We start from the raw sequence: 25,804 nt of genomic DNA, 5'->3' as shown, positions 1-25,804 counted from the left end.
AGGATGTATCTTGCATTTTCTGAGGGGGGGAGAGAGAAGGAAGAGTATCTGAATATTCTGAGGGGAAATTGGCACAATTAAAGAGATGCTCAAAAGGAGAGCAAGCAAAAGCATGCAGTTGTATGACTGGTTAATCAAAGTTTTGATTAGAGGAAGGAAAGAGAGGCAAAGAAAAAAGAGACTTTCAGCTCTGGATCAAAATATATCCTGAGTAAAGTCTCCAATATCTGCAGATAGGGCTGGGGAAACACTTATTTGGAGCTTCATAGAACTACTAACAGCTGTAGCAGATAATTATGAACTTTGTAGAACTGCAGCCACATTCAGAAATAAGGTGCTGGCTATGAGATGCTTAGCTGAAGAATCAGAGATATTTTTCAATCATATAGGGCAGCCATGAAAAATTCAAAGGAAACCTGATATTTCATCTAAAGTTTTCAAGTTTAAAAAAGTCTCTGGGAATCATAATATATTTTACTTCTTTGTGCTTTTGTTAACTGATAACTTTAGGTACGATGACCTTCATATTGCTTTGCATATTTAATGCTTAGGTCTACATTGCTCCCTGGTAGAGTGGGAGATTAAATCAGGAAAAGAACCAGCTGACATTCCCCCTGTCCAGAACAGAACAATACAAATTGATGGGATTTGACCTAACAAGAAACTGATCTGTAAAGGAATGGTTAAATATGTAGTGATTAAGGTGTTGTCCTAGAAACCAGGAGACTGTGAATTCTAGTCCCGTCTTTGCCACGAAAGCCAGCTGGGGGCTTCACAAGGTTGTTGTTGTGGAGAAAATAGGGAGAGGAAAGAGTATTAGGCGTGTTTATTGCCTTGAGTTATTCATAAAGTAATAAAGGTGGGGGGGGGAATCAATAAATAATAAGCACCAACTTCCTCAGCCGAACAGACCTACAACTTGAAGCTCCATTAGATCTCTACTTTTCAGTGGGTGGATGATTGGCTGCTGTGGGTGGCCGCTGGCTTGAAGATTTGTTCCAGGCTCCCTGTTTTGCAAGGTCCTGGGGATGATTCAGGAGTGACTGGGGATTTGCAGGCAAAGCTGCCAGCTGTGCTGATGACAGTATGAAAACATATATTGGCTCATTTGTCATGCAAAACCTGTCACTGGGGAATATAATTTATTCCTTTAAAAAAAGTTGGAAATGACCATCTGAGCTGTAATGTTCCTGCCTGCGTTATCAGCATCATTCCCAAAATGAGTTTTCAATAGCTACTGAATACCAGATGACATTCATACAGGATTCAGAACTTTGTTCTCTCTTACTTGTGATACCAGCTTGATTTCATTTCCTCCATGTAATATTTCAAGAAACACTGCAGCCTTATTCCTTCCGGAGTGCAGTGGATGTTCAGAGGAGAAGCTGATTTACCTGCAGTCAGAAAAAAACGTTTATAAACAGTCTTAAATCGTAAGGTCTAACCTCTTAAATAATAACAGCAATTTCTTAATACAATGGTTTACGCTCGAAATTCATGTTTTGAACCCCCAAACCCTTCTACTGGAGGTTTTCCATAAAATACGCGTCACCTTAAAACTGTACAAGAGTCTTTTGTTGTATGTAAACATAAATGACATTTATTTCAAAAGTTGTTACTGGCCCTTGTTGATCAATTTAAAAAAAATTCTGCCATCAGAAATCTCTCCAAAGTCCTCTCTCCAAATTACAAAGTATTATTTTCATTACCAAAATGTAAAAACATTATGAGCCGTGGTGGCACAGTGGTTAGAATGTAGTACTGCAGGCTAGTTTGGCTGACTGCCAGCTGCCAGCAGTTTGGCAGTTCGAGTCTCACCGGTTCAAGGTTGATTCCATCCTTCCGAGGTGGGTAAAATGAGGACCCAGATTGTTGGAGGCAATTATGCAGACTCTATAAACTGCTTAGAAAGGTGCTGTAAAGCAGTGGTTCTTAACCTTTTTGAACAAATCGCCCCCTTGAGCCAATGAGGAAGTTGTCATCACCCCCCCTCCCCCAACATAACCTCTCAATCACAACATAGGAAATAATTCTTCAGTTTATGCAAACACTTTTTTTGTTTTTTTAAAAATTGTCATCAAGACATATCGATGCAAATAATTTATTTCCAGTCTTTTTCCCATATCTCCGATAGCCCAACAGATTAAAATGGAACGCCCACTGATAAACTGCTCATAACTTTAATTGATTTAGTCTGCCAGTGGCTCTTAAACTTTGCAATACTGCAGACCTCTTAAAATGTGAAATGAATTTATATAAACTTTCATTTCTCTCCCCCAAAATAAAGCTAATAATTTTGTGGATGTGAGGGCTGGGCAAAGTTTGAATATTCAGAGACTTTTAATAATTATATTTTAATCTATATATCACAGGGATAGTCAAGCTACGTAGACCCACAACTGCTAGCTTGAAATGAGTGAAAATGAGATATTTTCAGGGGGAGTGCTGGCTGTATTTTCACTGTGCCTTTAGAGCAGACTGGGTGGGTGGTGAAATCTTTCCTCTCCCTCCCTGCCCCCTTCTTTCTCCAGGTGAGAGGAGAGGGGGGGCACATGCACTTCCTCTCTCTTTCCTCTCTCTTTCTCTCTTTTTCTCTTTCCCCTCTCCCTCTCTCTTTCTCTCTTTCCTCTCCCTCCCTCCCCACTTTTTTCTCCAGGTGAGGAGAGAGAGAGAAAGAGAGGCACTTGCGCTTTCTCTCTCTCTCTTTCCTCTCTCCTTCTCTCTCTTTCTCTTTCCCCTCTCCCTCTCTCTTTCTCTCTTTCCTCTCCCTCCCTCCTCACTTCTTTCTCCAGGTGAGGAGAGAGAGAAAGAGATAGAAAAAACGAAATGCAGAGGGCACCGAAGGGGCGGGGAGGGGGCAGGAGACAGTAGAAGACCCCCTGTGGCCGCTGGAGGCACCCAGTTCTGCTGCCCACCAGGCCTGCAGGGATGCCCCAGCTCACAGTCACATTGGCAGGCCCTCCCATGTGCTGCTGGCATCCCTGGGCTCAAGTCGGGGCCATGGGGCATCTCCGGAATGCCCCCCCCATCAGCTGCATCGCCAAGCCTCCCCTCATGCCGCCGACATCCCTGGGTTTAAGTTGCAGTGCATCTGTGGAACATCCCCATCAGCTGCATCGCCAAACCTTCTCCCACGCCGCTGGCGTCCTCGGTCAGAACCAGGGCAACGATCCGCCTCCCACCAGGACCAACGCTGGAGCCTCCCGTGCTGCCAGTAGGTTTGTGGTGCTGCAGGAACTGGGGCCGCTCCGCACTGCGCGACACTCCTGGCAATCCATGACCCACCAGCATCGCCCAGGGAGCGATGCCCCCGCCGGCCACTGCCCTAGCCAGGACTGCAGCCCGGGGGGGGCAGCAGGAGGAAGAAGGGGAGGAGGAGAAGGGCAAGGAAGCCGGTGCCGGGCCCCAGGAGGAGGCGCTCCTGCGGGTCCGGCCAGGGCTCTTCTGCTGCTGGTTGAAAAATGCCTCCCCCCTTCCTTTCTCTACCCCCCATCTTCTACTCACCTCACATTCTTCATTGACAAAGCAGCCAGGACTCCGGCGGGCCTTCCCAGCCAGCTGGGCCAATGGTCCCGTGGCTGGGTATCGCAGGGAATGCTCTCCCTCGGGGCCATGGCTTGCAGGAAGCTGAGGCTCTGGCAGGCTGCTCCCAGCAGGGATCCCAGGCATCCTCCGTGCGGTTCCCCAGCCACGTGCACATGGGACGGAGCCAGCCAGGGAAACAGACTTCCTGGCTGCGCTTCTCCCAGGGGCGGCACCCAGGTGCAGGGCCAATTAGAGCCCTGCGAGGGGGCAAATCCGCATGAGAGAGAGAGAGAGAGAGAGAGAGAGGCACAAGTGCCTTTCTCTGTCTCTCTCTCTCCAAATGGCGGAGGAAGCTCGGAGCTGCAGGGGCAGCTCAAAAGTGTCCCCAAAACTTCTTGCTCTATCGCCCCCATATTGTCCCCTTTTCGTTCCTTCACCCCCACATCGCCCCTTTTCATTCCATCACCCCCCTGAAAAATGAAATCACCCCCTGGGGGCAATATTGCCCAGGTTAAGAACCACTGCTGTAAAGCACTGTGAAGCAATATATAAGTCTAAGTGCTATTGCTATTTTCTATGTAATGATGATAAATGTCAAAGATAGAACATATTACTATCATCTTCTGCTATTCTTATAAAGTGCCAGTAAATGCCAACTTTCTAATTTTTAGTTTAAGACATGCATTTCTCTTTAAGGTGTCGTACTAAATTTAAAATGATTTAGTATTGAATTGAATCCTTGACTAAGAACATGGTACTGCCTGATAAATTCTTATTTACAGATATAACAAACTGTATTGTCTTAAGTCTACTTCAATAAATGAAGCAAAACCTAACAGACGGAAAAATATTTTACTCCTGCCAGATAGTAACACCTTGCTGATTCTGGGTCACCTCAAGCTAAGTACAACTGCACCTCTTTAGTACTTGGATTCTAATCAAATTCTAACTACCCAGGTGATATGAATATACTATGTAGTATTCTCTATGTTAATGAATACTCAAAGATTTTATAGTTATTTCCTAAAACCTGGAAATACAGAATAACAGAGTTGGAAGGGACCTTGGAGATCTTCTAGTGCAATGCGCTGCTCAAGCAGGAAATCCTACACCATTTCAGACAAATAGTTGTCTAATATCTTCTTTAATACCTCCAGTGATAGAGCACCAGAACTTCTGGAGGCAGACTGTTCCACTGGTTAATTGTTTAACTGTCAGAAAATTTCTCCTTAGTTCTAGGTTGGTTCTCTCCTTACAGAGTGATCTTCAATGATCACCTTTTAACCTTTCGGAAGGCCATCAGAGCTGGCCTTTTACCCAGGCACTGGGACAGTATGAGGATATCTGAAGCTGGTGGTGTGGCATCCCAAGGAGATGATGGGTGCCAGGTTTTTGTTTTTTGATTTTATGGTTTATGGTAAAGGAAAAGCAGTCCCTGCCGATTTGATTCCGCTAGTTGTTGCTGACTATAGGGGGCGGTGCTCATCTCCCTTTCAAGGTCATTGAACCAGCTTGGTCTGAAGACATTTCCACAATCATGTAGCCAGCATGATGTCACAGAGTGCTGTTACCTTCCCACCAAATTGGTACCTATTTGTCTACTTGTATTTGCATGCTTTCTAACTGCTAGGTTGGCAGGAGCTGGAGCAAGAACGGGAGCTCACCCCATCACGTGGCGCTCAGGTCTCAAACCTAGTCTGCTGGCTTTCCAGCCAACAAGCCCAGCCTCTTAACCACTGAATCACCGTGCTGCTTGGTTTATGATTTTATAGTTATTCATTTTATTGTTCTGAGCTACCCAGAGTTATGCTTAAGATGAGTGGCCATATAAATCTAAATAAAACAAATAAAAGTGACGTGTACTCACCACTGATTCTACTCAATCCCTGAATTATATCATCATATACTGAGGAGAAGAAGAGAAACGATATCCAATCAGCAAAGAACAGACTGATATATGGTATTCATATGAGAAAGCATTCAGATAAACCTCAAAAATGCCATAAGAGTTATTTCAGAAAAGCTTACAGTTTGTATCTCTTCCTTTTGCATTTACCTGCTGTAGTCCTCATAGAGGTAAAGTACAATAGATAAGCCTAATGAGACCTGTTTAAGCTTTGCCTCTGGTACATTGTGTCTCATTGGTGATTTTGATAAATCTCATTCATCCCTTGCTGCCTTGCCAACCAACAGTGTTGCCATTTTACAGATGGGTACACATTTAAAGTGGCAGCAAAACACAAATACTAAGAGGAGGAAATGGCAGCAGTTGTATCAACTGCCGAAGGAACACAACATTTGGAAGACAACTATCAAGCACAAAAATAAAACCATCTTTGGAGGACCATTAACTGGACATGGTCAGAGAATGATACTTACCAAGGCAACCGCTGCCTCAGGGAACAAAAGCCTAAACCAAGGGTAGGCAATCTTGGCTCTTTTATGACTCATGGACTTCAACTCCCAGAGTTCCTGCTGGCTCAGGAATTCTGGGAGTTGAAGTCCACGAGTCATAAAAGAGCCAAGGTTGCCTATCCCTGGCCTAAACTGAATTTTGCTCATGAGCACGGCCCTCTCAAAAAGCGTATACTTCTGGGAAGTGTCTTTTTTTTCTTTTTATACTCTGCATTTATAAAACTGGCAGTGCAAACTGGACAACAGCTGCAAGTTTTAATTGCTACTCCTAATAATGCTGCTGTTTTCATTAAGTAGGAAGTATTTGCCCAACAGCACGACACGTAGTCTCAAAAAGAATAGAACTGCCATTTGGAAACAGGGAAGAGTTTGGAAATACATGGAGCTTTCCAATGGACATTTTTCTACTGCTTGAAATCATTATCTCAAAGATAGGAAGGTTAATGATTGCAAAGGTGTGTTCACACACCTGCTCATTTTCTAACATCCTGGGGACATTTGTTATAATTTTCTCCAATTATCTTTTTTTTTCTTATTTTAAAGAATAACAAATTTCCTCCATCCTGTTTTCCTCCAAAGTTTGCCACTGTGCAAAGAATCATTAGGTAGCAGATGTTACCTTACCCCTCGGGAGAATTGAGATGTCAGCAAGAGAAGGGAGAGATTGGCATTTGGGATTGACCTCCCAGCCAACTCATGGATGAGTAAGCTTCTTTGTGGCTGTGAGTCTATCAGGAGCCAGAGTAAAGCTCTCTGGGATGACAAATGTCAAATGGCTTATCCTTCCACAGACATTCCTCTTTCCAGAAAAGGTTGCTATGGTGGATATTAGGCTGTAATTGTCCTGTAGAACAAACTGAGGCTGCTGATAAGGTTTCTTTATCAGTTGCTATCAATTGGAAATCTGTGAAAACTATGTTTGTATTCTCTTCTTGCATGCATTGTTACTTCATGTCATATACGCAAACCTCTGGATCAACCAATCCACTTCCCGTGTTCCCATGCCTTATGCTGTCCAATAAACCACTCTATATTTCATGAATATCTGATTCACACAATAACGTGAGACAATGGCTGAGTCTCCTCAATTCATGAATTACAAATAACTTGCTTAATTTTAACTTAATCTAGCTTAATTTATGTGTAGCAGCAGACACCACACGAAGGCCACTCTGAAACACTGTAAAATATTTTCATGAGGCTGTCACAAGTGACAGCAGGAAGGTACAGGCCCCAACATATCTGAAAGATGCCGAGCTTTTCTATAACTTGTATTTTAGATTTAAAGGCATCAGAAAACAGGCTCCAAATCTTGTGAGGTACCCATAGAAGAACCACCACAACAGATGGAGAACTACGGTGTCAAGTTAGAGGACAATTATGGAGAATTTGAGATCACCAAATACGTTGTTCTTCTTCATCCCTCCTGAATTGTGGGAATTGCCAAAGGGAATGTGGATAATTGCAATATTATCCATGTGGGTGCATGAATGTCAGCAATTCTGTGTGGTTCTAAGTGGTAGGAGACAACATATAAACTATGGTTATGGCAATGCTGAACCAGGTTCTACTGGATTTCTGGCTTCTGCTGTGCTTGGTAAATCTCCTTTCTCTATCCCAAGTCAAAAATCCAAAAGCTGCCACTTTCACTTTTAAAGGAAAGGACCATTCTTCATGGTCCGAGGGAAGGTTCTAGAAGGCTATGAGAAATATTTTGTGGGATCTGTCTACACTAGATGGAGCATAGAGGAATATTCACATTGCCTACTTTAAGAAAAGGAAAAATACTACTTCGTCCCTGTGGTCTTCAGTTTTAGGATTTTCCAGCCCAACCAGTATGTCTGGAAAGACATTTGTGGCAGTGACATTCAAAATATCTGGAAGGCAACTGGATGTCCTCTTCCGGTCAACCCTAACTAAAGGAAACTCTTTCTCATGTTTTGGGATAATGATGAACCATTCACATGCTCAAAATGTGGCATTACCTTTCCCTGATAAGTCAAGTTCAGAAATATCCTGGCCTCTGTCATCTGACAGCGTTGTCTTATATTCACCTTGGTCCTTTTTGGACAGCTAGGAGGAAAATACAGTAACATTATTGTAACATGAAAATTAATGAAAACCATTTACAGTCAGGCTACATTCCCTCTATCGGAAAGCAAATTTATTTTGAATTTTGTCTGAGCAGAAACGACATGAGGAGATTCCCAATGTGGGCCTAGCAAGTTGAGGCAATTATTGTATTCGTACTTTTTAACACCTTCCGCTTCAAATGAACAAAGCTGCCTATCAAACTTTTTAATTCAAAAGGCAACCTTAAATGAGCATAATCTATATAAATCACAAATGACTTGATAAACCTCAGGGATTTACTCATTTTGACAGAAAGGCAATCAGGTATTAAATGCTTATACAGAAGCACTTCTGAACATGTTTCTCAGTTTCTATTTACATTCATTATTATCCATTTTCATCTAAAACAGAAGAAATTATCTAGCAATTGCCACCTTGTAAATGAAGTAGAGAATGCATCCATGTAAGCATAGTTATTTGGAAGCCTTGAAATCAACAATAAATTTTAGTTATAATCCAGTCAAAACTTTTAGCCCCAGTGATTTCAGTTCTGGACTTGAATATAAATTTTATTTTTCCAGAGAAATCAATATGTGACTTTGATTAGATCATATCTGTAATTAGGACTGATCTGAGAATGCATGAACAGCAAGTTTCTATCTTTTTTCCTTCCTTCCTTCCTTCCTTCCTTCCTTCCTTCCTTCCTTCCTTCCTTCCTTCCTTCCTTCCAATGTTTTAAATGAGGCCATTAAAGCAGTGTTATGCAGGAGTTACAACATCTTGTAATCAAAAAAACTGCACATATTGAACAAAAATAGAAGTTTAAAAGTTTGGGAATATCCAGGGATCTGTTAAATAGGGTAAAGATCTTATTTTGTTCCATTGGCTACATCTTTTTGATAATGAGGAAGCTAAAAGTCAATAAAAGTATAGTTGTAAAAATTGGCTAAAGTTAAAAGGAAATCATAAAGCAAATAGAACTGCTTTTGTACCACCGAAGAAAGAGTATCCCAAAAATAAAGCTGAAGAACAAGTAAGCCTGGAGACTGATATCCAGAGAGTTGAAAGAGGTGTCACAGAGCTCTTTTGCCTCTTTTAAATAGGCTTTCAGAATGTTTGTTGTTTCAAAAAGGCAGGCAAACATTTTGACACAATTAAAACACGGTTCTCCAAGTTTGGTTGGCTTTTATAGCCAAGTACATCATTGTTATTAAAACTTTGGTAAATCCAACCATTCTCTGTCGGCACTGAGGGCAACATTTTTATCCACAGTTAGAACAGGAGGGCTGTCCATCTTTTTACATATCTGCCTTCATAGAATCGTAACATCATAATGCTGGAAGAGACCTTGGAAGTCTTTTAGTCTAACCTCTTGCCCTTATGCTATCCAGGACAAATGGTTGTCCAATTTTGTCTTGAAAACTTTCAGTGATGGAGCATCTAGAGCTCCAGGAGAGAAGCTGTTCCATTTATTTGTCACTTTCAGGAAATTCTTCCTTAATTTCAGGTTGGGTCTCTTTCTGATGAGCTTCCACCCATGACTTCTTATCCTGCCCTCAGGTGCTATGGAGAATAAACCAATCCCCTCTTCCCTGTGACAATCCTTCAAGTATTGGAAGACTGCTATCAGGTCTCCTCTGAACCTTCTCTTGATTGGGCTAAACATACCAAGTGCCCTTAGCAATTTAGCTTCCAGATGCCTTATTATCTCTGTAACTCTTCTCTGCACACTTTCTAGGGCCTCAATGTCATTTCTGTAATGTGGTGACCAGAACTGGCTGCAGTATTCTAAGTGTGGCCTCACCAGTGCAGTATAGAGTGGCACTATCAGTTTCCAAAATCTTGATACTATTCTCTGTTGATGCAGCCTAGGACTGTGTTGGCTTTTTTGGCAGCTGCAGCACACTGCTGGCTCATCCTTAAAGTCTTCACTATGATGGCTTAACTTCCTTAAGTTTTAAGTTATTAACACGATGTTTTTATTAATAACTAAAAAGTTATTGTCTATCCTGGCTGACATTTGTTTAAAAATATGACCTGCACATGCAGTGGCCCAGGAAGAGGAAGCACTGAATATTAGCAAGAATGAAACTTTTACTTTTACACTTCCAGACTATCCAGGCAATACAACTGTATGATGTTGAGCTACCCAGAAGCACAGTGAGGTCCATTGTATTCATACCTTTGGAATAGTCAGGCAGCAAATGCCTTTTTGGAAGTCGGGTGACTCTTTGACATCTATCCCAGCTCCATCTCGGTACCACTGCATAAAAGTCTCCTTCTTGGTATTTGCCACCTGAATAAGGACAACAGTAAACACAATGAAAAATCCCATCCCAAGAGCCAGATAGTTCTCTGTGACTTGTGTCCTTGATCAGTCAAAAGAAATCCTACATTCCCCCCCCCATTTTGATTTCAGGTGGAAGGGACATCTGTGTAGCAGTAAATAAAGTCACTATTTTTATTTTAAAAACTGAATTCTTGCTTAGTTGTATAGATGTGTGTGGAATTGCTCCTCTCAAAAAACAACAGCAAACTTCAGAAATTATGCAGCAAGATTGTGAGATAGGCTCTATGCAATCTTTATTTTAAAAATATAATATTCCTGCATCTCTGCATAAATGAGCCTGCAGCTAACAAGACTTAAAAAAAGAAAGAATGTTTGAATCAGCAGGTGAGTTCCTGTTTCTCCCCAACTACAGTACTGTTTTTTGGTTTGTGGTAGTACCACAAATAGTAGAATACACATGGTCTTTCAAGGATCATCTGTTTGTCTCATAATTACAGTTTAGTCCATGTGCATTTGATCATGTTATGAAGGCTGTGGATATTGCTGTGTATTCATTAACATAGCTTTGTGAGCAGCAATTTTATTTAAAGATAGATATAACCATGGGTCTGAGGCTAACTATTGCCCATTAGAAAGTGGGAAACAGACAGAAAGTGAAACACCCCAAATTCTGATAATTAAAGGAGGACTGAGGAAAATCTGAACCTTCTAAACTTTAAAATAAGTACAGGAGTCAAGTATCTTTGTTAATCAAATAAAGTCCTTTTCAAAAGGTATGAAGTATTTTAGTGTGTATATACTATATGTATGTGTTTATATGTATGTGCACATGGGTATGAGATATTTAACATTAAATATAGGCAGAATTAATACTTTGGTGCTGCAATCCAGAAAATATATATATATATTTGCATTATTGTACTTAATGGGACTTGTTCGGAGATAACATGCACATGATTATACTGCAAATATGCTTAAGCTTGATTGGAATAATCATGAGTTCATTTGTTTTAGCTTGTTAGTTTGTTTTGTTGTTTCTGCAAAATAGCTCCAAATTACAAAATGTTTCATAAATAAAGAGCATACCTTTGCTTTAAATTCATACTCTCGTTGCAAGAAATGACATATGTGGCCCTTTCAGAAGTAATTTTGTTAAAATACATCCAAAAATAATTGTTCACCTTACACAGCAGCAGGACTTCACATTCATCAGAAACTTCCCAGTGCAAATACTCCTCAAAATGAGGACCTAGGAGGAAAAAAATGTAGATATGCCATATTCAAATCTTCAGAGAATTAATAAATATGACAGGAAAAATAAAACTGGAAAGAGATTGTTCATTAAGTGAATACACCTGGTTTGTCCATTCAAGAAATCTGTTTATTAAGTAATGGAATCCTTGGATTTATGAGCAGAGAAAGTTTGTAGGACTGGTCCATTTCTTCAGCAAAGATAAATAAGTGTTTTAGAAATGTTAGCTCTCTATAAAGACTTTAGTAAGAATGTAGCTGGGTTCATTATTCCAATATCAAAAGGAAGATGTTAAAATTGCTATCCCATAACCAAAGTGCTTTTCAGCAACTGGGTCTGTTGAGGAGGAAATCATCATATGTTGAATACTGATTTATCAACTTTAAAAGCTCCTACAGTGATGAAGGCACCATTGTTCAGGATGAAAAAAAGACAGCACAGCATAGGAAAGCTGGTCTTCTTTCCTTCCTTACTGAATATATTGTAAGCTCACCCAAGTTAGCCCTGAATTATGAACTGAGGCAATGTTAATTCTTCTTTATATCTCAGAAAATCCCGCTGCAGGATCCCGAAAATCTGAATTTACTGTATTATTTTTCTCTGGATTTGGGATGCATACATTATTGCAGTTGTGTGTAACAAAATGCTGTATGCCAGAAACCTTGAGTACTTTCCAGAGATTCTGTTAGAGGAGAAACAGAACTACTGGAACAACATTTCTGAGCGCTCCTGATGTCTAGGGTACAGGAGATCAGCCACAGGTCAAAAGGGAAATAAAAGAGGCTCCCTATTATTGGCATTATAAGACCTGAAAAAATGTGTAGATGGATAGGCTTGGGAATGGGAATGGGAATAAAATAAAGCAGATGAGCAAACTCTGAGGTTCCAGATTCACATGGAATCCCAGAAGTTCCCAGCTATCTTTAAACATTGGAATGATAATAGCTTGTAATGTTTTGGGTGAAAAGGCAGGATAATTAGTGAACACAGATTAGAGAATATTATATACATAAATTATAAAGACTAAGAAAACCAGAAAAAGTTCTATTTTGGTTCCATCCAGCAGTTTCTCCATATTATTCAAAGGCCAAAGACAATCCATATTCTGGAGGAAAATGCACAGTCTTTGATTAAATTGTGGTAATTTAACATTTATCTTCACAAAAGTATCCATGAATAAAGTATTGGCTTTTTAAATAGAAAACTCTAAGCAAAGTGTAAGTAAGAAGAAGGAAGGAAGGAAGGAAGGAAGGAAGGAAGGAAGGAAGGAAGGAAGGAAGGAAGGAAGGAAGGAAGGAAGGAAATTTCTAAAATATAGGGGAAACTAAATGCATGTGAGACACGTAAGCAAAAAGACAGAGTGCCAAATATTATTTTTTGCTGCACTGAAAAAATATTGACTTGGAATTATATTTTATATATTCTGCACGAAGCTCCTATATTACTTTTATTTTTGTCTTCCAAAGAAGAGTTTGAGAACAAATCATAATCCAATGTTATTATCACTAAACTGCTTGCCTTATGTTAACAATGGCAAATGGTTAGAGTGAAGCAGGAGGAAACTGAATTTATTTGCTACAGTATGGACATACGTTAGAAATTAATCATAAAGAACATAAAATTGACAAAAGTATATAATACAACCAAATTAAATTCAGCATGTGGGCCATTATTGTTTTATTTTGTAATTTTAATTGTGCAAAGATTTGATTACTATAAAGTTTTATGTAAACCTCGCTAATCCCAGTGTGAATTAAGGATGTGCGTTGTTTTTATAGAATGTTCCTGCCATCAAAGAAACAAAAAAAAAAGGAAAACTATTCTCCAGTTGATCCCCTTTTACCTTGTTTCCTCAGGAATTTCTTTCTCTCCAATTGGGCCTCAGTCAAAACAGCCTTAAAAGCTGAAAAAGGACACAAAAGGAGGAATAAACGGATGAATCAGATATTCCAAAAGATTTTTAAAAACTTATCATATACAGTCCAGGTCAAAAAATTCAGGCCACTTACCATCACCAATGAGAACCAAAGAGGATTGACTCTTGGCTTTCCCATCTTGAAGTTGAACTGTGTAGGTACCTTCATTTTCAAGAGTGAAGTGGTCCATAACCATCTCAATAGTGCCAGTTGCATGGTCGCACTTAATCTTATGTGCCTGGAAAATAGATAGGTCAAAGAGGATCTCAGGTATGGGATGGCTACAACTGAGAATTGCCACAGAATGAAATATGCTTGGACAGTGATTGAAATCTTGGAGACAAAATTAACTCTGTGGGAATTATAACTACAGTACCTTAATCTCTCTTAAAGAGTAGACAGAGTTTAAGGAACTGGGTTTTTTATATTTATTTTTTTATTCATCAAACAAAAATTACAAATTTGAATAAGCAAAATAAGAAAATTAAAATGTGACAGGGATGATAGGCAAGTTAGTGCACTTACGCACACCCCCTTTAAGGACCTTTTAAATATGAAGAGAGGTCCCACGGAAGTTAAAAATGGTTGCATCCTATGGATCACATCTATAGATCTGTCTGTACCATCTGCCACTTCTATAACAGCAGGGACTCTCTCTGTCTCAAAAAAACCAAACAAACCCCAAAACAGATTTACTTATCAGGTTTTTCCCTTCACTATCTCTACACATTTCTTGTTTAGATGGTATGAGAATTAAGACCTGCTTCAAATGGCTACTGCAATTCTACAATGCCCCAGGCTCCATTTTAGCTACTTGCACAGCAGGGAACTAATTTATGCATATGCTGTACGGCCTTTGTTTAATCTTATGTATGTGAAAAACAATCATAGCTATCTTGGTCCACAGGGGAAGAAATCCATGACAAAGCCACATAAAATTGTTCCCAGGAAGGGCATTTTAAAAAAAATCTGTCAGGAATCCTGCTGGAAACAAATGTCAATTTCTTTCTTCTAGTGAATCTGTGATAGGATAAATACTACCCAAATCAAAACTGAATATTCAGATGAGAATGTAGGACAGAAGCGCTCTTAGTGCTTGGACCAATTCTGCTTTTAATAATAGAGTAAAAACAGAGAATCCTATCAAACTCCGAGAAAAGCTATTCTGTCCCTAAATTGATATAGAAAACAGAAATATTAGCCAGGAATGTTCACTGGGAAGGGACACCAAGTCAAAATGGTGGATGCAGCCAAATAGTCAAAGGTCTACCTCCTATTTGACAGACACTGAAAACTTTTCCTAAGATAGAAAATGGGATGGGGCTACATTGCTGGGTCACACCTACAGTTATGGCAACATTGACCACCCTCTAGGGCAGGGGCCTCCAAACCTGGCAACTTTTAGACTGGCTGAGGAATTCTGGGAGTTGAAGTCCACAAGTCTTTAAGTTGCCAAGTTGGGAGGCTCTATGGGAGCCCCTAACCTTAACTGTACCCTTTCTACACTGGGATGGGGAAAGTTTGGGCCACTAGTTATGGCTGAGTTATAATTCCCAATAGGACTTGCTGGATCAGCCACTGAAATAGAATGCTGGGAGGTGTACTTCAACAAGCTATGGAGATCCATTGGTTCTCCGTCTTCGCCAAAAAAGAAACATACAATTTGTTGTTCATGTGATGTTTGCATATAGTACCTTTTCTATTTTATAGCCACAGTTTCTGAGATGAAAACTATTAGCTAGAGATATTAATAAAATTCATATTCTTTTAATGATACAATTTTATTTTAAATATATACTTCAAAGGAAAAGCAAAAGAAATGCATTCCACTTAGAGTCTCATAGAAAAGAACTATTTTTATTCAACAGCAAGAAGAAAACCATATTCTTTCAGTGATCAGGAGCTGTAGACAGGCTTTAATACAGTGGTCCATGACTTACAAACATTCATTTACCCATAGTTCAAAGTTACAATAGCCTTGGAAAAAGTGACGTATGGCCTATAATTGCACTAACAACTGTCACACCACTTCTGTGGTCATGTGATTGCAATTTGGGCACTTGGCTATCAGTTTGCATCTACAACCAGTCGCAACCTCCTGCAATCACATAATCAATGGGAAGTTGGATTCGCTTAACATCCATATGATTTGCTTAACAAGTGATTTGCTTAATGACCACTCCAAAAATTGTCATACAATTGTCTGCAACATGATTTATGAGCTCAATGGCTTACAATGTAAATTCTGGTCATTAAGACGAGGACTATCTAAAAAGAATTAGGTTTCTGACCACTGCCATTATGCAGTAAGATGAAGTTCAATGATTTTCTGGTCATAAATAGAAGTTTTATGTGAATTTCTACAAAAAAAATATGCTCAATCTCCAAATGCAAAAGTCTCCTTATGGTGTGCTAATTGAAGAAGTAAAATAATATATGATATGAAAATAAAAACAGTGGCTCTGATGCTAAAACTTTTGCAGCATTGCAAAAAATATAGAAGTTAAAAAAGAAAAGGAAAATTAAGAGTTTATTCGCTCTGGAAATGCAAACAACAAAAATCAATTGTCAGTCAAGATTAGGACTCCACTAAGGGTATAAAAAGTAAGCAAGTTACAATTTTCTAATGCAGAATGTTTCTTGTTTAGACCTGTCTCTATATAGTAGAACAGTGAAATGAAATGAAAGGATATTTTATAAGACCTAAAAAGCTTTTCATGTAAGTAGCATTATAAAACCTCTTCAGTGAAGAAAAAGGGGGAAATGTATGTACACTTTTAAATATATTGGTGCTACTAAGCCTATTTCTATTTGTACATTTAATTCCAGGCATTCACTGAGATGGACCCATCTAGGAAGCAGGACTGAGCTGACCTTGGCTGAAAGGAAGAAACTAAGCAAGATGAGATGGAGACAGCTGTAAACTAGAGTGTTAATTTTGGGGGAAATGTCACAAAAGAAGACAGTGGCAAACCATGTTCATATTGTGAACAGGAAAACTATTTGACTATGCCTCTAAAGTCATCAGGAGTGGAGACTTTATTTGGGTTGAGAGGAGGGCTCCATTTCAAAAAATTTGGAATCTGCGTTATACACTAAAATATTGAAAGAGAAGGAATGAAAGGGAAATGACCACCAGTTGGTCCTATGAAACTTAGAGGGAAGCAGAACACCTTGCTATTTGTAGTAAAAGGAACAAGAGCTAGTTCTTGTATAATGTAATGAAGAACTGGAGGGTGCAAATGAGGACGCCAGAAGCAAGACTGTCCTCTCTTTGTTAAAACAGTGATTCATGCTTTAAAAATACTGCTTTGCAAAAAGTTATCCATATCCTCAAAGGCAATAAAGGAAATCTATGCAATATAGGCCTAGACATCTTCTGGACTAATGTGATTACCCTCCATCTTTAACACTGTCTACTGCAGAAGGTTAGGAAAAGTTAAGGAAGGATAGAAAAATGAAGCTGGGGGCAAATTCTCAGCCTCTCTATTAGCCAATTCCCACCAAGCAGATTTAGCACCAGCACCTGACATTTTCACCAGATTTCTCATGTCCTCCTACCTAGTGTCCATATTTAAAGCACATCCTCCTAACACTCCAACAAGAAATGATTATTTTACCACATGTTCTTGGGGCACATCACTCTTCTGGGGCATTATGGGAAAGGTTGATGTCAGAATATTTTTGATGTCTGCCTCTGCGGTACGTTCACTAAAATGAAGGAAAGGCCCATCCGATCTTTTCACAGAAGTTCTTGGATAAGATTTTGTCTTGCCTGTGCAACCCATATGTGGCTGGTGCTACTCTGTATTCCTAACAAACATCAATGTTATGTTATTTCCTCTATCCTGACATTACTGGAAAGCATTTCTCTAATTAACAGTTTGCACCTGACATGTCAAAGTCAAACCTTGGGCAATCCACCACCCACTGGACATTGAGTTGTTCAGATGCCAGGCAAAGCCCTACCTTTTCCAAAAAAGGCATTTAATCTTAATCTTTAATAAGTTTACAGGTAGTCCTCGACTTACACCCGTTCGTTTAATGACCATTTGATGTTACAACTGCACTAGAAAAAAGGTGATTATGACTATTTTTCACACATACAACTGTTACAGCATCCCTATGGTCATGTGATCAAAATTCGGATGGCATATCCCATCATATTTATGATGATTGCAGTGTCCCGGGGCCATGTGATCACCTTTTGGGAATTTCTGACCAGCAAAGTTAATGGGAAAGCCAGATTTACTTAACAACTATGTTACTAACTAAACAACTGCAGTGATTCACTTAACAACTGTGGGAAGAAAGGCCATGAAAAGGGGCAAAGCTCAATAACTGTTTTGCTTAGCAGTGGAAATTTTAGGTTCAGTTATGGTTGTAAGAGGAGCTTTTTAATGCTGCCATTCAAAACATCTTAATGTGTGATTGCCTTTTTAAAAAGTATATTTTTTGTTCAGTCATAATGTCACTAAGGATATTTGCCACATAGGTGGGAAATTAATTAATTAAATTGCAAACAGTTTTGTAAAATCATGCCTATTGTCTGCATTTCATACATATACATACACATACACATACACATATACAATAAAATTTTGCATTCTTTCATGACTGAATTGAACTACTTCTCCCAAGTTTGCTTTATATCATCCATGTTTTAAACTTACATCATCATTGGAAACTTCACTATCATTGATTACAAATCGATAGGTGGCCTTATGTGAAAGGCTCTCAGCCTGAATCCAGAAACGCACTTCTCCTTTGTCCAAAATCTCATAGGCTAATTCAGACTTCAGAGGAATAGCTGGAAGAAAACAGCATATGTAAAGCAACTCTGTGAAGACATATCCAAAACATAAGTGCCAGTAGCTTGGCGCTTCTAAAAATCTTAACCAACACACAACAGAAATACAATAAAAGCTTTACAACTTTTCCAGTGTATTGTCACAGGTATGTGGAGTCTTTCATGCTTTCTGAGCTTGGTGATTTTCTTGCAGATGTTTCATTACCCAATTAGATAACTTCAGCATTGATGATCATCATCATCCTCTCTGCGCTTGTGATGTTACCAAGCCGAGGTGGCCCAGTGGTTAGAATGCAGTACTGCAGCTACTTCTGTTGATTGCTGGCTTCCAGCATTTCAACAGTTCGAGTCTCACCAGCTCAAGGTTGACTCAGCCTTCCATCCTTCCAAGGTCGGTACAATGAGGCCCCAGATTGTTGGGGGCAATAGGCTGACTCTGTAAACTGCTGTAAACAGTCTAAGTGCTATTGCTACTACTTAGTTGAGTAACGGAATGTCTGCAAGAAAATCACCAAGGATGCCACAATTCAACCCTGAGCTACAAATATTCTCTTCTGCCTGTATCACAGGTATGTATTAAAAAACGTTCTGCACGATTAAGGACACAAACTTCAGCTGCATTTATTGCGCCATTTACAGCTCTTAAATACATAATCCAGCAAATATTGGATACAATATATTCCATATGACTCCATTCATCCAAATACATTTGCAATAGTGAAGAAGATCTCCCTTAAACAGAAACTAATATTTGCATTTAATTAATAGAAGGATAAGCAAGCTGTTCTACTAAAAAGGTTTTTATTGCTTTACTTCAATCACCATGTACAAATGCATTACTTTCGGGACTGCACATTAGATTCAGACCTCCTACTTACTTGGATTCTTGATTTCACGGCTTAGTGTCATCAAACGTTCAAGCTCTGAAATGAAGAGCAAATTTTAACCTATTGTTTTAATATATGTTGGCCATCAAACTAAACATTAATAAGAATGTATGAGTCCATGAAATACCAAGAAACTCTAGCTCAATAAAGGAACACAAGTCTGAAATTCATACCTTGAAAGACAGGAGATAAGAAGAGGCAAAGTTTGGATTCTGATATCATGACAAAGCATCCTATGATGGGATCAAACCTTGATGATAAGCTATCTTGTGATAGAATCAAACTTAGCTGCACCCCCATCCCATGTCTTCCCCTTAGATAAAACCTGAAGGGGCACTACCTTTGCAGATTCATTTTAGTGGTATCATCCAACCACCAAATGTGTAATTTTAATTGTGATTTAATGGAAACAAACTACCACTCAACCATTACTTTCAAAACTGGATTATTAAAGCAACTATAATTGATGCTGGCTATAGCTCAAATAATGAAGCAAGAATTTTTGACCTTCTTACAGCTCCACTAAAAAGCAAGGAAAATACAATAGTTCAGGAAATGTAGACTCATTCTTGTGCTAAATCATAGCTTATCATAATAATCCAATGCAACACAAGAGTTTAAAAATAATGGCCCACATTTTAATTATAAAGAAATGCACTAAAATGTAAATATGAGGTTCTATATCTTGCTTTATCTGCCAACATAATTCCTTAGCATATCATTTTAAAAGGGGTCTCATTTCAGCAAAAGCATGAAATCTGGTGAAGAGCAAATGTTTTCTAGTGTATGTAGTAACTGTCAGTAAGCTCTCACAAAAATTGTGCAAAGCACTGGAGACCAGGATTAGCTCGACTTAACATATTAGAATTGCTAATAAAGTCTTGGGAAGTGGAAGTAATTGCAGGGTCTGCCAATTTTCAAATAACAAAGAAATGACAAAATTAACTAGTGAAACACTGAAGAAATGAACAAATGTTTTGCTCTCATTTCTATCTATTAGAAGCAAGCCAGCCCATTTAAAAGTTTTATTAATCTATAGAAACAGAGAGATATTACTTGATATAAGATACAAAAGTTGGTGAAGGTTGGCTTTGAATACAGTAGTATCTTGAGGGAATAACCCTAATGAACTTTGTGGTTATAACAAGGAAGCCCTATGGAAGACTTCGATTGTAAAATATTAATGCATATTTACAATGCAAAAATGCCAATTCTGCTGGTTGAAAATTCTAAATATTTATTTTATGAATAGTTTTTTTCTTCTAAAAAAATGTGTCAAATCCTTTCAGGCCTAGAAACAAGAAAATGTGGATAACAGCTTTACTCAAATGTGCAGATTAAGAAGAAAATATAAATTTTGTTTTTACCTTCTTCATCCATAACGAAACTAGATGAGACACCATCAGTATCACTAACAGCAACGGAGTAAGTTCCCAAATCATCTTTGTCAGGATTTTTAAAATAAAGTTTAGAGCTGAAATAAATGTTTTTAATTTACAAAAAAAAGGAAGATCAGTATTTTGCCAAAAGGAACCATACTTTTAAAAACATTCATAAAGAACCTGGCAAACTTACTGATCACCAATGGTTTCGATGTTAAATTTATTGGTTTCATCTATCTCTTCATAGAATTTACTCCAGGTGAATTGAGAAGCATCTGAAATTTCTTTGCAGTCAAACTCAAGATAAATAGTGCCTTCCTCATCCACACCAGCACTGATCTCCTTTGTACCTATAAGACAGGATTGCAGTTCAAAATATAAGCATTGAGATAAATGTTCATTCTCCCCAAATCTGAGTCCATTAAAGCCTTATTGGCTTTAATTAGTCCAAACTTTCTCTTAATTGTTTCACTTTCCTGCTGCAAGCTGAAAGAATTCATAGAAATTACACAAAAAAGAAAGGCAGCTTAATTTTGGAATTCTTTACAGAAAAAATAAAAAAACAGAACTGTTGAAGTTAGTAATACTTCATCCAGCATATTCACAGAATCAAATGCCAGAAGCAGGCAGAGTACAAAAAATAAAAATAAAAAATGGCGATATTGCTCAATTCTGTATCCATTCAGTACTTTTAGACTTGTTATCCTCATAGCAGCTTCACTGCCTGCCATGTTACCAGCACGCTTAACCATACTGAATGACCCTTCATCTCATCTTCTGTATTGGTTGAAGAGATCATTGGTGCTATTCAGTACGAATTTCTGCATCTTGCTATGGCCCCTCATCCTTCTGAAGGGATCATTCCCAGCAAATTTCCTGTCTTAATATGCCCTCTGTCAACTTTGAAGGGGGAAATGGATCATTTTGTTCTTTGAAATGAATCCACAAATCTCTTGATAACCTGGAACAGAAGGAACTTGAGGTCAAAATAAAAGCTGAAGGGGAGCTGGAGGCTTTTGATACCATGTTTTGGATTTCTTAATCCCTGCATATTCAGCCATTTTTTAGGTGATAAATTTTCAGTAGCAGCTCTGTGTTTTCCTTGCAATGTTCATATTAGTAAAGTTGGAAGGGACCTTGGAGGTCATCTAGTCCAACGTTCTGATCAGTTATGATATGAACCTACCAACCTTTGCAAACTTTAAATGGCTGGAAAAGAATGAAAAATTTTAAAAACTCAGTTTTAGGAGAAAACAAATCTGACAGAGTGAGGTCCTATTTCTTACCAGGCTTTGCCTGTACAAGGACAGCTTCAGAAACATCAGACGGCTTTCCAATACCAGCATCATTCACTGGGCGAACTCGAAACATGTAGCATTTGCCTTCATGTAGTTCTGTGACCTGAAAGAAGATACACCAAGAAGATTTAATAAGTCAAATGTATAGTCCATGGAACTTAAGAGATAGTGGAAGAGTTTGCTTTGATACTGTGATAGAATGTAGTAAGGAGGTGAATTCCCAGAAGGGAGGGGAATAAGATGTCCAGATGTAATGTGTGAGAGAAAGACAGTGAAGACAGCCTCTTCCTAATAATTCTCAAAATACATGGTAGATGCAGATAGATGGTGTTCAGTTTGGCAAGATTTTGTCTATAAGTGTGGAACAGTAAAGAAATCTGGTTGGAACAATCACCATATGTCTTTCTTGGGGTTGGGTCTAATAGATCCTCTCTGTCAAATACATTTTTGCAAACTTGTAAATCCAAAATCTTCCATAGTCTTATTCTTATTCCCTTATCTTATTCATAGAAAAGAAACTATAACAAGAAAATGCATAAAGCTGGTTAACAAAGGGTTAAGAGAATTATAGCAATGAGGGACAAAGAATGACTGGTACTTTAGTTTATTGTTTAAAAAATAGCAAACAAAACAGTCAGTTGGTATAGGCTTTAATGGGCTGTATCTGTTGGACAATGTTGAGCTTCAAAGGTTTAGTGACCATGATCTGGATTGCAGATTTCCTGATGTTTCACTAGGAACTGCGTCTGGCCTCTTCCATAGCAAGGTGGTCTGCTACACAAGGACCCAATAAGAACACAATAAGAACACAGCTGCTCAGATTAACCAACTAGAACCCAGCATGTACAAAGAATCAATCAGGAATCAGCACTTCAAAAATGACCAATTGGAAGTCATCATGAGCAAAGGACCAGTCAGGAACCAAGACTATCAAAGTGACCAATCAAGATCAGGCACAAAGAAAGAACCAATAGAGATGAGTCTTCACCAATCTGCGCCAATTGCAAAATAGCTCAGCCATAGACCAATCAAAGTTAGGTCACCCAGCTATAAAGACAGGACCCCAGTCCATACCCCCACTGGCAGTTAAAAGGAAGAAACAGCTAAGACCACACATTGCTCCTTGAAGCACGAAGCTGAAAACAGCAGCCTGAAGATGACGAATGGGACTTTGTCAAAACGTCGCCAAGACACTTCCAATTTTACGTGGGAGAAAACCCAAATAACCAAAGACCTACATAAAAACACCCGCGAAAACCTCAGAATATATATATATATGTGTGTGTATATATGTATATATGTATATATGTACATATGTATATATGTATATATGTATATGTTGTTGTTGTTATTAATTGCGAAGTCGTGTCCGACCCATCGCGACCCCATGGACAACGTTCCTCCAGGTCTTCCTGTCCTCTACCATCTTCTGGAGTCCATTTAAGTTCATACCTACTGCTTCAGTGACTCCATCCAGCCATCTCATTCTCTGTCGTCCCCTTCTTCTATTGCCCTCAACCTTTTCCAGCATTAGCCCCTTCTCCAGTGAGTCCTTCCTTCTCATTAGGTGGCCAAAGTATTTGAGTTTCAACTTCAGGATCTGGCCTTCTAAAGAGCAGTCGGGGTTGATCTCTTCTAGGACTGACCGGTTTGAACGCCTTGCAGTCCAATAAACAAGATATGAGTTCTGGTACCTTTTTTCTACACTGATTAAATGTATCTGTTAAAACTGGTGAAATTACAAAATTAAACCAAAAATGCAGCCGACAGAACACGTTTGTACCTTTAAGTAACGGTGTGATATTGGTTTCTCATTGAATGTGGTCCAGTTTTCCTCTTCTTCCTCTTTGTAATCAACAAAATATCCAGTAACAAGGCTGTTCCCAATATAAATAGGAGCTTTCCAGAGTATTACAAGGGAGGTATTTCTAATCTCGCAAAATGTAAGATCATAGGGAGGACCTAAAGAGATAAAGAATGGTGCATCTTATTTAAAAGATTTTTTTAATAAAAAAAACAAACAAGTCAACTAGGAGCAGAAGTCCTCTAGCTACCGAAGGAAAAGTCTGTATCTCTGAGCATCTGAATGCCTACATTTGGTTTAGCAATCCAAGCCACAAAATGTGCCATTCCCAGCAACCCCCATCACCTCCACAATATTGCTGAAATGACGATACTGATTTTTGTGCAAAAGAATGGTGTTCTGACACACTCCAGTGTATTAAAAATTATTTAATCCAAACTGAGACTTTTTCCCTAGGCACCAATCAGTAGATTCAAATTTAAATATGTGTAAGTTTGAAATCTGTTCGTGTGGCTCTAATATTGTAGAGCTCACTGGGTAAATAGGATATATGATCTCCTTTTTATTACAGTTTTAGTTTCGGAGATCAAAAGCATATATTGTCCCATTTTTAATCCAAACACAATTTTGATATGCAAATGTGGAATTTCTTAATGGATGATCTGGATCTAAATCTCCCTTCAAATCATAGAAGTGGTTCCTTACTTTGGATAAATGGCTAATGCTTAACTTCAATTTAATATCAATCAAATAATTCATGTTAGTTAACTGTTGTAATGCCCAGATCTAAGACACCATTTGCTGACCCTGTAAATCGCTTAGTGATGGCTGTAAAGTACTGTGAAGCAGTATATAAGTCTAAGTGCTATTGCTATTGCTATTTTTTTTTAAAAAAGGCCTCTTTTCTCCAAAAAGAAGATATATGAGTTTTATGGAGCATTGTATGATATTTTCCAAATCATTTCCATGCAGAGGTGTTAGGATCAGAAGAGACCATTTGTCTGAAATGTTATAGGATTTCCTGCTTGAGCAGGGGGTTGGACTAGAAGACCTCCAGGGTCCCTTCCAACTCTGTTATTTTGTTATTCTAGGAAGGAAGGAAGGAAGGAAGGAAGGAAGGAAGGAAGGAAGGAAGGAAGGAAGGAAGGAAGGAAGGAAGGAAGGAAGGAAGGAAGGAAGGAAGGAAAGTGCCTATGAACACACTGAAACGGTTGCCCATGCAATCCAACTGAAAGCCCCAGCTCAGGTAGTAGGAGACAAGATAAGACCACAGTCTTACCAAATGGGAAATTTTCCTGTTGCCAAGGCCTTGGAGCTCCAGCTTCACAAACTGCTACATGGAAGTTCTGCATTGTGAGCTGTGTCACCACCAAGGTGGAAGAGCAATGTTGTTGGAACACCACATGCAAGACTGATATCAGATTGACAGAAAGGCCATTGATGGAGGGGCCCTTAAAAGGAAGGAAGAATCTGGCACCATCTTTTGAGTCTTTCTGGTTGCAAACTTAGTAATGCCAGTGCAGCCAGCTCTCCATATTAATATTTATATCTCAGTATTAAAATAACATCCTATTAAAAGAACAAGAGCAGATTTGTGCCAATTTCCCTACTTCATTGTTCAATCCCTTTTATTCAAATAATGCAGGACAAAGCAGGTTGTATATAAACCAAACATTTTCTCTGTTCCAAATGCACCCGTTGTAGATGAAGGGACTGCTTGAAATTCAACAGACACCTTGCAAACATGTACAAAGGCAGTAATCTATAGTAGAAGGTGAGAGAAATGACTCTGGGAAGTAAACAACGATTCCTTCCCTATCAGCATGAGAATTGTTGTTTTCTTGACAGCTTCATTCATTTTGGATCAAAAACCTGAGCCTGAAGGCATATTCCCCAAAACAAAAGAAGCAAACATTAAGCATAAATTGCTGTTTGCTTTGCTTAATTATAGAGACAAAGCTAACTTGGGTTAAACTTGGAAATTATCTAAATTTTACCTTCAACCTTTTAAAAACCTTTTTTAAAAAGCAGGAACTGGGGATACTTTTTCCCTTCAAAAATGGCATCTCCCATGTTCCCTTGGTGTCTTGAATCTTGATACAAACATTTCTTCTGTGCCTGCTCCTATTCCTCACACTTCAATGCCAACTGT

The 25,804-nt window shown here is 38.9% G+C and overlaps 1 protein-coding gene across 2 annotated transcripts in view; it reads right to left on the bottom strand.

Annotated features, from left to right (window-relative positions):
* Nucleotides 1-25,804, bottom strand: part of MYOM2 (myomesin 2) — an 89,748-nt gene that overhangs the window by 8,932 nt on the left and 55,012 nt on the right. For both annotated transcript variants that reach the window (XM_039322599.1, XM_039322600.1), the window contains exons 21-33: nucleotides 23,632-23,810; nucleotides 21,837-21,951; nucleotides 20,744-20,900; nucleotides 20,536-20,642; nucleotides 19,160-19,204; nucleotides 18,145-18,281; nucleotides 13,565-13,709; nucleotides 13,399-13,458; nucleotides 11,485-11,552; nucleotides 10,196-10,309; nucleotides 7,926-8,013; nucleotides 5,393-5,431; nucleotides 1,289-1,394 (exon numbers count right to left, since the gene is read on the bottom strand). In XM_039322599.1, coding sequence (XP_039178533.1) covers nucleotides 1,289-1,394; nucleotides 5,393-5,431; nucleotides 7,926-8,013; nucleotides 10,196-10,309; nucleotides 11,485-11,552; nucleotides 13,399-13,458; nucleotides 13,565-13,709; nucleotides 18,145-18,281; nucleotides 19,160-19,204; nucleotides 20,536-20,642; nucleotides 20,744-20,900; nucleotides 21,837-21,951; nucleotides 23,632-23,810 — 1,360 coding nt within the window. The remainder of the gene's footprint in view (nucleotides 1-1,288; nucleotides 1,395-5,392; nucleotides 5,432-7,925; nucleotides 8,014-10,195; nucleotides 10,310-11,484; nucleotides 11,553-13,398; nucleotides 13,459-13,564; nucleotides 13,710-18,144; nucleotides 18,282-19,159; nucleotides 19,205-20,535; nucleotides 20,643-20,743; nucleotides 20,901-21,836; nucleotides 21,952-23,631; nucleotides 23,811-25,804) is intronic.

The sequence above is a fragment of the Crotalus tigris genome, unplaced genomic scaffold, assembly GCF_016545835.1.
Source record: "Crotalus tigris isolate CLP2741 ecotype Arizona unplaced genomic scaffold, ASM1654583v1 scf7180000024117.2648584, whole genome shotgun sequence".
In the NCBI taxonomy this organism is placed as follows: domain Eukaryota; kingdom Metazoa; phylum Chordata; class Lepidosauria; order Squamata; family Viperidae; genus Crotalus; species Crotalus tigris.
This window is presented reverse-complemented; position numbering and strand designations above follow the sequence as displayed.